A 12638-nucleotide genomic window follows, 5' to 3' on the forward strand; every position below is an offset into this window, starting at 1 on the left:
GTTCTCACTCCTGGCTCAGACACACACACACACACACACACACACACACACACAGAAACACACTTTCCTTTCCCCTCCCTTCTGAATGTCAGTCATCCAGGCCAGACCTTCCCCCCCTCCACCCTCACTCCCTTGGAGACCAGCAAGAAGTGGGACTTTAATTAGCTACAATAATTAGTCTCACACACATACACACACACTCTCTCTCTTATGCACTCACACAGACCCCAAACGGTGCTGCATCATACCTTGTCACCCCCTGTCAGACTCTATCAGAGTTTCTCTTCAGCGGCTGTTAGGAGCAGAACCTGGGAGTGAATTACAGCTGAAGCTGAATCCACTCAGGAGCAGATTCACAAACAGTCCCAGAAACACAGCAGCTTTTAGCACCAGTCAGCCGATCCCTGACAGATCCGTCCGAGTCTTTATCTACGATACGTAGGGGCTGATCAGGGCGGTGAGACTCGACTCGTTCAGTCTGTGTCTGTCTGACATCCAGGCGAACCTGCTGATTTTTAACCCCTTCTTCATGCCGTGACGTCTTTCAGAGCACAAACACTGCAGACAGACTTGTCACCTGTCCAGCACGCTTGCTGTTAAACCAGACGTCGCCACGGCTACACTGAGCCCAAGGATGAAAGAGTGAGCTGCAGCCTCGAAATAACTTTTAAAAACACACAAATCACAGATCGAAGTGTCTCACACAGACAGAGGCTCCGACACTGACAGCAGCACCAACCCGGGGATGAGACACAACAGATCCATTTTACCTGTTTGCACGTCGGCTAGCAGTTCCCTCGTTCTTTACTGTGTGTGTGCTCTATAAGTGCACGTGATGACATCACTCCCTGCAGTTGTGTGTGTCCTCTCTGAACAGAGAGGCAGTGGCTGGCAGTGTAAAAGGAGTCCATCACCTTTTTTTTTAGTGGGTTTACCAGCATTTATAAGACCCTAAAATTTTGTGTAAAAGGAGTATAGTTTTCGAGTTTCCATGCTGAAGTATTATTGTTGTTTGTACTTGTACGTATTGAAAGCGTATGCAGACATATGAGAGGGAGAGAAGGTGCCCTCTCTTGACATGCAGACTGGCTCTGTGTTTGATTTTCCTCCCAGTATCACTTTACTCTCCTGCAGAGAACAGTGAGACATTGTGGCTCAAAGTGCTGAGCAACTCACATTTCTTGGCCAGCGTGATGAGGGCTGCACTTTTTTTTCCCCCTCTTTGTCCACACCAGGAGTTCATGAACAGACGAGTCCTTTAAGAATGACATAATGGGTTTAGGGCAGCGAGAGAGAGTTCATGCACACGGGAGTGGGATGGATGTGCTCTCCTATTTCTACATCTTATAAACCAGGGGTCACTGCCAGGTCAGGGCGTGTGTGCATGTATGCATATCTGTAAACTTAAGAGCAGGAGTCAGCGACAGGAACCGGACCAGGCGGTGTGTATAATGGAGCGTGGGGTCGGTCACGGTGAAGAAATGAAGCAAGAGGTGTTACTCTCTGCGGATCTCAGCCGCTTTTCTGACTAAGTCGTAGGACGTGACCTTCCTGGAAGAATAAAACACAAGATGGGGAGTGGACAATGATATCACCTATGATATCTAGTAATAACTATGTGACCCAGGCAAAGGTTTTGCCTCGCCTTCACACCCATCTGTGCTTTCCTACATTTAGTCCTTTAATATTTGGTGAGTTACTACAAATAGTTGCTTTTCTTTTCCTTATTTACTCATCTATCCATCCATACATGCAGCTTTAAAGACGCTTGAGTACAGTTAGATGTGAGGGGTAGATATACACTGTTAGATAGTTTTTGAAGGAATGAGTGAGTAGATTTGGGAGAGACATTGTGAAAGGATGTATGAGACAAGAGGATAACGTTTGTTGTGGATTGGTGCAGATGAGGGACTGCTTCGTTTGTGGGCTTTCTCTGAATCTGCTGTCATTTGTTGCCCTGAAGGAGCAGATGCATCTGGTGAACTGGTCAGTTATATGGAGCTGGCTCTGCTTTCTTTACTCCATCAGTGCACAAAGGATCTCTTGCTCACTTTGCATCATTGTTTGCCCAGTTAGGGCTGGTCTTAGACGACAGAATGAAGCTATAGGTCCTGACATCACAACCTAGCCATTAGTGTTGCAAAAAGAGTAAATAACTATAGTTTGACAGTTGTTATAAGTTGATAAACTGGGTTTAATGTTCTGTTAAAGTTGGCTCAGGATAAGACGTCCAGTCTAAGGTGAAAGAGTAACTGATTCCAGCTTAAAAAGCCCCCACAGGTTAAAAGTTTAAAGTATGGTGCACCCATCAGTGATGCAGGGTATGGTCAGGAATTGTAAGTGCACGTAGCATAATATCACAGGCTGAAGTACTCTACATCTCAGGTTAAACCAGTGGAGGTCAGCACAAACAAAATCTTCATCTGCATTCAGCTGCTCTTTAAGGTTCAAGGTCAGGAAATGAAAGAAAGTCCTCAGAAATGATATAAAACAAATGTACTTTTGATGCTGAAGGAGTCTCATATTATAAGCTGTGTGTGTGCATGTAATGTGTGTGTGTTTATGAGCGTGCATGTACGTGTATCTCTCTCATTCTCTCTCTCAGTCCTCCCACTCACTAGACACTGTGTGGGTGTGGATCCTGCAGGCTGCTTGTCTCCTTGCGCCTGCTATTAGTCACATATTCTGCACATTACACTCTCTCATTGCACCAAGCCTGCATATACACACATTAAAATGCACACACACACACACACACACACACACACACACACACACAAAACACACACACACACACACACACATACACAATAGTCAGGTAGGTGCGTGTATCTCTTTATAGCGCTCGCACACTGATGTGTTTTCCTTTTAGTGATGGAAAAATAGCCTGGCATCAGCCCACCAGTCTTCTATGATTCAGTCTCCTCCTGTACATAAGTGTTCCACTTCTTTCATGTATTCTTATCTCTCTTTGCACTTCTGAGCCGTCCTATCTTCTCTTTCACAATCTTTCTTTTTTTTTTCTTTTGGTTTCCTCCTCTCCTCTCCTCTCCTCTCCTCTCCTCTCCTCTCCTCTGTCAGTGTTGTTGTGATTTTTGTCAGGCAGACTCTTCTGCTGTTGCTGCTCTTGTCTCTCATCATGTTTGAAAAAGCAAAACGAAACGTTTTTGTCTCCTCCACCCGCATTCACCCTCCCGTCCCTCCCCCTTCCAACATCTCTATCTGCATCAATCTCCTCCTCCTCCTCCGCCTCCTCCTCTCTCCTCTCTTCCGTCTGGTTTCTGTTCCCTCCTCCTCCTTCGCTCCTCTGACACCGCTGTCACCTCCTCTAACCTAACCTGTAATTTCCTCATGTTTAATTTTGTCTTATTCATTTCACATTTGCCCTGCTCGTCACTCTGTTCACCTCTTTCTTCTTCCTTCACCCTCCTCCCATCCATTTCTCCACCTTCATCCCTCCCTCTGTACATCCCCACGGTCCATCCTCCTCCCCTCCCTCCACCCTCCACCCTCCACCGTCCCTCCTCTCTCTGTTTTGTCTTCACAGTCACTGTATCCATCAGATTCTAGAAAGTGTCCATCACATTCACCAACATGACATAGTGCACAGAGACCTGAAGGTTAGTAAATGTAGAGGAGCATCTGCATCCCCCACCCTTCCCCCCTCACCTCCCCTTTCCCCACAACCTTTGCCTGCTTCCTTTCCTTCTTCCGACCCTTCCTTCCTTCCTCCTCCGTCTCGTCTGTTCGTGTCGTTCCTGTCTGATGTCCGCCTGTCCGACTTGTCTCTCGGTATGCTCTCATGTTTCCTATTTGCTTTTTTATTGTATTGGATTCTGATTTTAATTGAGGACGCCTGCCCTGCCTCACCCACCCTCACCCTCCCTACTCCACCTGCCCTCCCACTCCTCCTCTTTTCAGTCATCTTACAAACACTACACGACGAAAGCTCCTGTTGCACTGACTGACAACCCGATCAATCAATGAATGAGTCTTGTGTACACACACACACACACACACACACACACACACACACACACGGTCACCGCCAGTGAGAGCACACAACCTTCTGCAGGTGTAATAAATATCCAGTGTTTGCACATGCCCATACAACCCATCAATTTCTCCCACTAGACTAATTAAAAAAAATCCACAGTTATATTTACTGTGTAGTTCATTGATTTTTTTCCCTCCTCCCTCCTCCGCTCTCTCTGGCTTTGAATTGTTTATTTTATTGTATCGATCCCTGTATTTTCAAGACAGCCTCATTCAACAGCGAGTGCGTCTTTATAGAAGGAGATCTCGAGCTGAAAAGAAAAACCACAACAAATTAACCCTGATGCGTTTAAAGCAAAACAGATTTGTTATGTCTGAAGATATTCTTCTGCATGTCTTCTTAGCTGGTGGTTTGATAATTATCTTTAGTCCTGAATTATACCTCAGAATCGTCAGTCAGTCAAAACCCAAACCAGCGTTGTCATAATAAACCCTCAAGACGGGATCTCGATCAAAGGTCGGGTCACTGTGACCTCACAAGACATAATTTTTACTATAACTCAATAAATCACACGCTAATTATGACAGAAAACCTTTTTTATTAAATTCCTTCAAAGTCTTCATGACAGACTGTGAAAGGAGAACACTGGAGAACTGTAAACAAACGTAGCTCATATCAGATCACATACAAAAACACAGAAACACATATGTTGTCTTACAGTTGGTATACATGGCTGCAAGGCATCTAAAGTTCAGAGATTTCTATTCTGGATCAAAGTGATGACACTGACTTTGTTTTACTCATATGATGTTATATACACAAAGGGTGATGAGGATGGATCTTAAAATACAGCAGACATTGGGTGTGATATCCACAGCAGGACCAGCCCGCGCTGCTAACGAACACAGGAACGTTTGGGATGAGCTCCTTCTATTGAGCAACAGACAAACACACACACACGCACGCACACACACACACACACACACACACACATACACACACACACACACACACACACACACACAGAGGCACAGGATTCTCACCCTGCGGGTTACAGAGCTCAACAGCTGACGAAGTGGGGGAGGATGGACACACACACACACACACACACACACACACACACACTGAACTGCATGCATACCGACACACAGGAACACATTTATGTATGAATGAGGGTGCAAGAGAACACGCACACACACACACACACACACACACACACACACACCACACACACACACACACACACACACACACTTCATAGATGGAAGTCGTTTTAGCTTCGACCGCACATTTACAGACACCTGCAACCACGTGCTCATGTTGGCTTCTAGTGATCACTCAACACACACAGCTCTTAGTATTCGGGCTGTAGATGTGACCTGCCAGGTATTTATTCATTGGGAGACCTTTAGAAACAAGACACAGGATTCTAATTTATAGCCCTGAACTTTACAGCCATGCCAGTCCATCTTTCTCTCTCTCGCCCACTCTCTCTCTCTCTCTCTCTCTCTTTTTCTGTTTCTGTTTCTGTCTCTCCCTCTCTCTTGTTTCTCTCATGTTATAATATTTCGCAGACAGGCCACGCTCCTGCGTTATTGCAGCCTATTACTGTTAGTCGGCCCTCGAGGTCCTGTATGTTTGTTAGATTAAAACTGCCCTCTATTAACGGTTCAGTATCTGATACTAGTTCACTGATGATTCTTTGTTTCACATCTTCAGTTCCTTTAAAAACTCTTGAATTTAATTTACAAAGATATTAAAGGAGCTATTTGTAAGTTTTGCTGCTGCTACATAGCTAACGTTAGCAGTTGTTTACTTACCAGTCGAGAAGACACGTTGCCTTAAAATTTAAGTTCATCTTCGTCATTTGAAGGTACAGGGAACTTTTATAATACTGGCACTTTTATAATAGAGGCATTTTTCCAAATCTATAACTAAAATATTTTTGTGTTGTACTGTGGAATTACATAAAGCATCAGATGACAAGTTAAAAATCTACACAGTTTATTCAGACTTCCAGGATGGAGGAGGTTTTCTTCTGCTAGATGCAAGTGAAATCGAGATGGCCACGTAAATAATGCAAGCGTCAAGGCGTGCAATCAATAATCCACGTGGATGTGGTTGCCATGGCAATCTGTGAACTATTGTGTAAAGGTGAAAACAGAAAAATCCCACAAACATCAACTGTGTGTTCGTGGTCGAGGCTTCGCTTGGAGCTGCGCTTATAATTTTTTAATGGGAGCATAACACATCCCACCACTACTTCACAATAAACGCTCTCTCTTAGTTATTTTAAAACTTCTGGTGTTTTTCTCCCCAAAGCAAACGCATTCGCAAGTGTGACCGTTTTTTGTTTTTTTTTACTTTGGAAAAAAAAAAAAGAATCTATCTAATCTATCACAGTGCTGTGAAAAATCAATACTGTCACAGTCGTAGCATCACATACACCCTTTATACACTGTGTGTGTGTGCGTATTTGCATTTTTTGACAGGCTCACACACACACACGCAGAGGGACACTCCTTCATCGGTCCTCACACTCCTCCTTTTCAGCAACACACAGGTCGACAGGCGTCTGCTCTCTCGTCTCTAACTGGTCGATCTGACTAATGACCTGTCAGTGAGCAGCGGCACAGACGTTTTTCATATTCAGACCTTTTTTTTCTGTCTGTGACAAAACAATTCACAGCTGTTCAGAACCAAGTGTTTGAACCAGGAAATAAATGAAATGAGAAAGAAAAACACAACGATGACATGAATCTATTAATAATAGTTTCCTCTACTTTTATGACGTTAGGACCTTGGTTTTTATGAAACACTGATAACAGTAAAGGTGTTTTTGTGATAACTTGTTATTTAATTACTTTGCATCACTTTAATGGGACAAGTAATAATAAGTCTTAATAAATAATAAGTAGCAATTAATTTCTTTCGCCTGTTTTATTCACAGTGAGTTTTCCAAAGAAAAATCAATATTGTATTTTACCTTCAAGTTGCAATATTACGTCTAATCCTGAAGTTGGATTTTTCTTTTTTTACTTCTCTACCTCAATCAGTGATTCGTTATTTCACAAAAAGTTTTATTTCAGCTTGTTGTTGTTCACAGTTGAAATAACAAACTTTTATTCGATTTCTTTCAGCAGCACAATTTTTTTTTATAACACACACAAACAAACAAACAAACAAACAAACCTCAGTCTGAACTTGATGAATTTTGACCTAGTCACTGCACAGGAAGCAGACATGCACGGTCAGGCTTTTATCATCACACAACGCAAAATCCCCAACTGCACAGGTGTGTGTGTGTGTGTGTGTGTGTGTGTGTGTGTGTGTGTGTGTGTGTGTGTGTGTGTGTGTGTGTGTGTGTGTGTATGAAGCTCATAGCTGTACCAAGACAATGCACATGGCCCTACACACACATTTATCTGTTGTCTGTCTCGTCATATATATATATATTTATATATATGTATATATATATATATATATATATATATACATATATATATGTGTGTGTGTTTGTGCACTGTATATATCTTGTTCCCTGCTCAGATATATATCCTACTTACTCTACAGAGACTCACACCTCAGTCGCCCCTCGGCATTCTTCACACAGTTTTTGACTTTTGGTTTTTTATTTTTAGTGTCGGGAAGCTAAGTGACATCAGAGTGACAGCTCTTGTCAGCAGAGGCCAGCTCGGCTGGCAGTAGACATGGAGTTGATCCCAGACACATCTTTTAAATGTTATTAATTGCACAATGACTCACTCCTTCCCTTACCTCCTTCATCAACGCCTTCTGTGCCCCCCTTCCCATGGCCAGCCACATTCTCATACACTCTCCCATCACCAAAGGCCTGCTGGCTAACACATGGAGGAAACTGGTGTATCCAGAATCCACCTGCAACTGAAGAGTAAAATGTGTTTCTTAGATGAGTGTGTCTGCGGATACACTCATCTACGAAGAATAGAGTTCATAGGATGAAGAATGTAGAATATATCCATTGGTTAGTTGCAGAATAAATTCACTCAGAGGAATCTTCTGTTGCAGAGCACCCACACCCCCGGCTACAGCAGTACAGTGGTTGATGACACCCGGTGCATCGCAGGGTGTTCAGCTGCACGCACAGAACACGTTTTTACACTCAGATCAACTTTTATATGAGAAGCTCAACACAGAAAAACCAAGAAGCACACAGTCCATCATTGCACTGTGATGCGCATCATAGAAGACGTTGGTCTTGGCTTTTGGCTGCAGTGGTCAGCTAACCTAGCCTGTGTAGCTAAGTAGTTGCTAACTAGTTGGAATCTTTGATTGTCACAGCAGTGGGTGTGTGCTCAGCTGACGCCAGTAAGAGGTGAACGCTTGGCAACAGAAGAGCTCTTTGAACCCTCTGTTCTACCCCTCATACCCCCCCACCACACCTTCCCTCCCTCCCCTCTCCTCCCCAAACCCCTGGCCTGTGCACGGGATTGTAGCGCTGCTCAGACTAACATGCGCCCCCTCCTCCCCCCTTGGTGTTTGCATGCAGTCATTGCATCCAGCAGATCCTGGAGGCGGTGCTTCACTGCCATCAAATGGGCGTGGTGCACCGGGACCTGAAGGTGAGTGACGGGTGATCACCCTGCTGTCCCATGAAAGTGTGCTTATACATCTGTGTGTGTGTGTGTGTGTGTGTGTGTGTGTGTTATTTGTGTAGTCTGTGTATGTATAATAAGTTCATGAGAAACTGTCTGTGATGCTGTGTAATGTCATTTCCACACAATAGCTGGTTTGTACGATCAGAAAGCCGTTTAGAGTCAGGCCACAGCTCCTCTTCCCACCCACAGCTATAACGCTCCTTACAGCTTTGTGGCGATCACAATGACACTGTCAAACACCACCTCCGACCGTCCTCTGGCTCTGCCACACACACATACACACACAGCCTCCAGCTCTGTTCCTGTTGTGTAAACACCACTCTCCCACCAGTCCGGGGAGATTTCAAGCTCACGCTGGGTGACCAATACCTCCGCTTCAGAACTCTTTTTGGAACGGGATCCAGTTGTGTCGATGGATCCGTGTAAGAAGGCCCCCGGGAGGAAAGTTAATCTGACCTGTGCTTCGTTTACTTGTCAGAGACAGACTAGTAAATGAGACTATTGATTATCAGACACCCTGTGTGTTTTTGATTGCCACTATAGATCAGTTAATGACCGTCGCTGGTCCAAACGTCGCAGTTCACGTTCTGTAAACGGCCATCAATTAACTTTGTTTATACTGGCTTGACCGGCTGGCAGCACAGTCTTTTTTAGGCTTGGAAACTGAGAGCCAGTTACTAATTTTGTTCTGGTTTCTCCGAACTGTGGGATTGCTTAATAGAAAATCTTTTGTAGATGTCTATACGTATGTCGTATGGTTCATAAGAAGGATTTTTACTGAGTTTGAAACATGGCCTTGGTTAATCTGATTGCTGCAAATTAACAACTGATCTGTAAGTTTCTTAAATTTAGCTTAAGGCAGTGCTTCTGGAAACGTTTCCTCCAAACCACAGATATGAGCAGTGTGCGACTGAGCGTCTACACAGATAGAAATCAAACTGTTTCCCCTTCTCTTAGCTGTCTTGTCTTGTCTCGTCTTATCTTATCGTGTCTTGTACGTTGTGGGGTTTTTTTTTGTATGTGCATGCGTTCATGTCGCATCTTCTAATGATGCACCTCTTCAATGCAAATGTCAGTCCCAGCATTCCAGCAAAGGCGTGTTGTGTTTATCAGAACTGTTGTGGCCATTTCTTTATTTAGCCGACACGCCGATCTGGTTTCACACCCAAGCGTCGTGGAGCATTTCATGCAATAGGTCATAGTGTGATGACTGAGGACAGCCTGGGTGACAAGAGCCCTCAAATTAGAAATTTGGGTTATGGCAAATGAGATGACAACACGGTCGACAGATTTATATGTGCCAGAGAAAAAGACCAAATCATTGCACAGAGCAGATACTACTTTTTTTTTTTGGCATATCAGAAATGAAAATTATATTGTTTTTCATTATGTCAATCTGAAAGACAGTCTGACACAAGTAATGGCTATAATGAAACAGAGATACACAATACTTTACACATTACATATACATTTAGTCTTATTTACTTGAACCTTTGGTCAGATAATTTCCTTTTAAAGTTTTCCACATTTAAACTGTATTTTATGCTACCAACATGTTAGATTTTGTAGAAAATCTCCAATAGAGTGTTATTGTAGGTATTTTCTGTCAGGTGTCCGGTTGGGAGTGGCATCATAAAATATCCCTTGAAGCGCCCCTTTATGTCAGGGTAAAATTTCTCCACACTTCAGCAGTTCTGCTTAAATTGGAGGTCCAGATCTCTTCCGCTTTCTCTTAAGGAATTAGTCAGGAATGCCGTTGCAGCTCCAGGTCCTCCAAAAGTCAGAGCAATAGAAAGGAGGAGAGGAAGCTGGGAGTCGTTCCACTTGAAACACCCACTCATGACCTGCTCTAGAATACAGCTCTCTCTGTCCTCCGTGCACCCTCCCTCAGTGTGCTCAGCTGTGTGTGTCTAAAGTGTACACGAGTGCTGAGGAGATGGAGAGGGAAGGAGCGCTTATGTCAGGACATGATGGCGATAGCTGCTGTTATGTCTGAGCTCGTGGCCTGGATGTTTTGCATTGTGTTTGTGCACCTTTTTGATGGAAGCGCATGCTTCATCAGAATTTCCACCCACATCCGTTTTTCACGGATTATCTTACTGCTGCAGTGTTGGCAAGTTCGAACTCTCCCGTTTACAAAAGCGTAAAGCCTAACCAAGTGGTAGAGCTGGGAAGATGTGATGACACGAGGTAGGCACAGAGCCTCAGGATTACTGGTTCGCTCACTCACAGTCTCTCTCTCTCTTGCTCAATTCCGTCTCTTTTACTTATGTGCTCAAAAGCTACAAAAGCTCACTTTTAAGTATCTGCGCTTTAAATACACAGTATTCAGTTGCCTCTCAACAAATGAGCTGAGGGGAGAGAGCAGGGGGAGGATGGCAGAGGATGCAAAGACACGCTGCTGCAATGCAGGGGAGGCAGTGACAGAAATGCAGCCTAAATATAATGTCCTCATTCTCTCCACACATGCTGTAAGTTTGCACAGTGGTGCACTTCAGGAAACAGCTACGCTAGCTAATTAGAAGAGAAAGAAGACTTGTGTAAGTGACATTAAAGGGACTTACTTTAATCCCTGAAAGACATGAGAAAAGTTCTTGCGTGTAACAACACTCAGTGGGCCTCTGTGCAATTAATAAAAGTCCTCAGTGATATGCACATCAGTCTGAGTGCAAGGCTATTAAAGATTAACACTTGTCAAATGCCCCAAAACCAGAATGCATTTATTTGTTTCTATATAATGTTGCACTGGAGTTCAGTGTCGAGGTAAGACTGGAAAATCTAGGATTGTTAAACCGAGCCGATTTCTGGCTTTCTACATATTGATATATGGTTTACCTTGTTAGCTTAGCCGTCTTCCAAAGCACTCAACTCTAACTTTAAGACTTGTGTAATGTGTGGGTAACCTTGTTTGCTAGCTGGTTGATGTTCCAACATCATCAATACCGCTGTCACAGGGTTTTATTATTATGTTTGTTTTGGACATTTTACTTGTCGTTCAGAATCGTCAGTTGCTTTTAACAGAGGCAACGATAAAGTGAGATAGAGAGAGAGAGAGAGAGAGACGCGGAGGGAGAAAGTGAGAGAGCAGGGGCCAGTGGGGATAGCAGCCCATTATTAGAGCCCTCCTCTGACAGAGAATAATGAGGCTGGTTGCATTATCTGGGCCACAGAGATGGAGCCTATAGACCACAGCACACCACATGAGGCCAGCACAAAAAAGCACTGCAGACTGACTCTGCTGAAATGCGGACTAACTTTCATTGTATAGCTTTTATGTGTTCGTGCCAGTTATTAGAATTAAATCTGTGTCTGTGTTTACCAGTGTGTGTCTGTGTGTACGTACTGAAAACAGTGTAAACCCCGTTGCAGACCTGCAGACGTGCATGCATAGCCATCTACTTCCAGCTCTTCCCCCAATAGGACAGTGTACATGTTTTGTTTGCCAATCCTTCATTTCAAAATGTTTGGTAACCTTATTTCTCTCCTCTTTCCCCTCTGTAGCCAGAGAACCTGCTGCTGGCAAGCAAATGTAAGAACGCCGCAGTGAAGCTGGCCGACTTTGGCCTGGCCATCGAGGTGCAGGGCGATCAGCAGGCCTGGTTTGGTACGTGCAGCAGACACAGGAGTGTGTTTACCTAAAGCTTTAAAGGGATTCATAATTTAACGGCAGAGAAGAGTTATGGAGTAACTTCGGAGGATTCATTTGACAGTGAGAAGGTTGTGTACTCAAAGGTTTCAGTTCCTTACTAACTTCAAGTTATTGCTTCAATTATTCCTAGTGCGCTCCCTCTTGTGGTCATTGAGGAGTTGTAAAGATGTGTGCACCATATTATAAACACTTAACTGATTCACTGTTTAATGTCCCATGTTTTACACTTTTCTTTTTTCTTTCGATTTTCTCTAAATGAAATTCATGTTTCACCTGATGGTGAGTCAGGATTTTTCTGAGGAAACCGCAAATTGAAAAGCTTTAATCACTACTGCAGCACATCAGTCAGTGGCAC

General features: G+C 43.8%; 1 protein-coding gene across 22 annotated transcripts in view; it reads left to right on the forward strand.

Moving 5' to 3' along the window:
- Nucleotides 1–12638, forward strand: part of camk2b1 (calcium/calmodulin-dependent protein kinase (CaM kinase) II beta 1) — a 75396-nt gene that overhangs the window by 20615 nt on the left and 42143 nt on the right. For 17 of the 22 annotated variants that reach the window (XM_056376819.1, XM_056376801.1, XM_056376798.1 and 14 more), the window contains exons 6-7: nucleotides 8526–8598; nucleotides 12136–12238. In XM_056376819.1, coding sequence (XP_056232794.1) covers nucleotides 8526–8598; nucleotides 12136–12238 — 176 coding nt within the window. Of the gene's footprint in view, nucleotides 1–3547; nucleotides 3621–8525; nucleotides 8599–12135; nucleotides 12239–12638 lie in introns of all 22 variants that reach the window. The other 5 variants (XM_056376807.1, XM_056376804.1, XM_056376799.1 and 2 more) reach the window with 1 other exon arrangement.

This window comes from Seriola aureovittata, chromosome 5 (assembly GCF_021018895.1).
Source record: "Seriola aureovittata isolate HTS-2021-v1 ecotype China chromosome 5, ASM2101889v1, whole genome shotgun sequence".
Classification (NCBI taxonomy): domain Eukaryota; kingdom Metazoa; phylum Chordata; class Actinopteri; order Carangiformes; family Carangidae; genus Seriola; species Seriola aureovittata.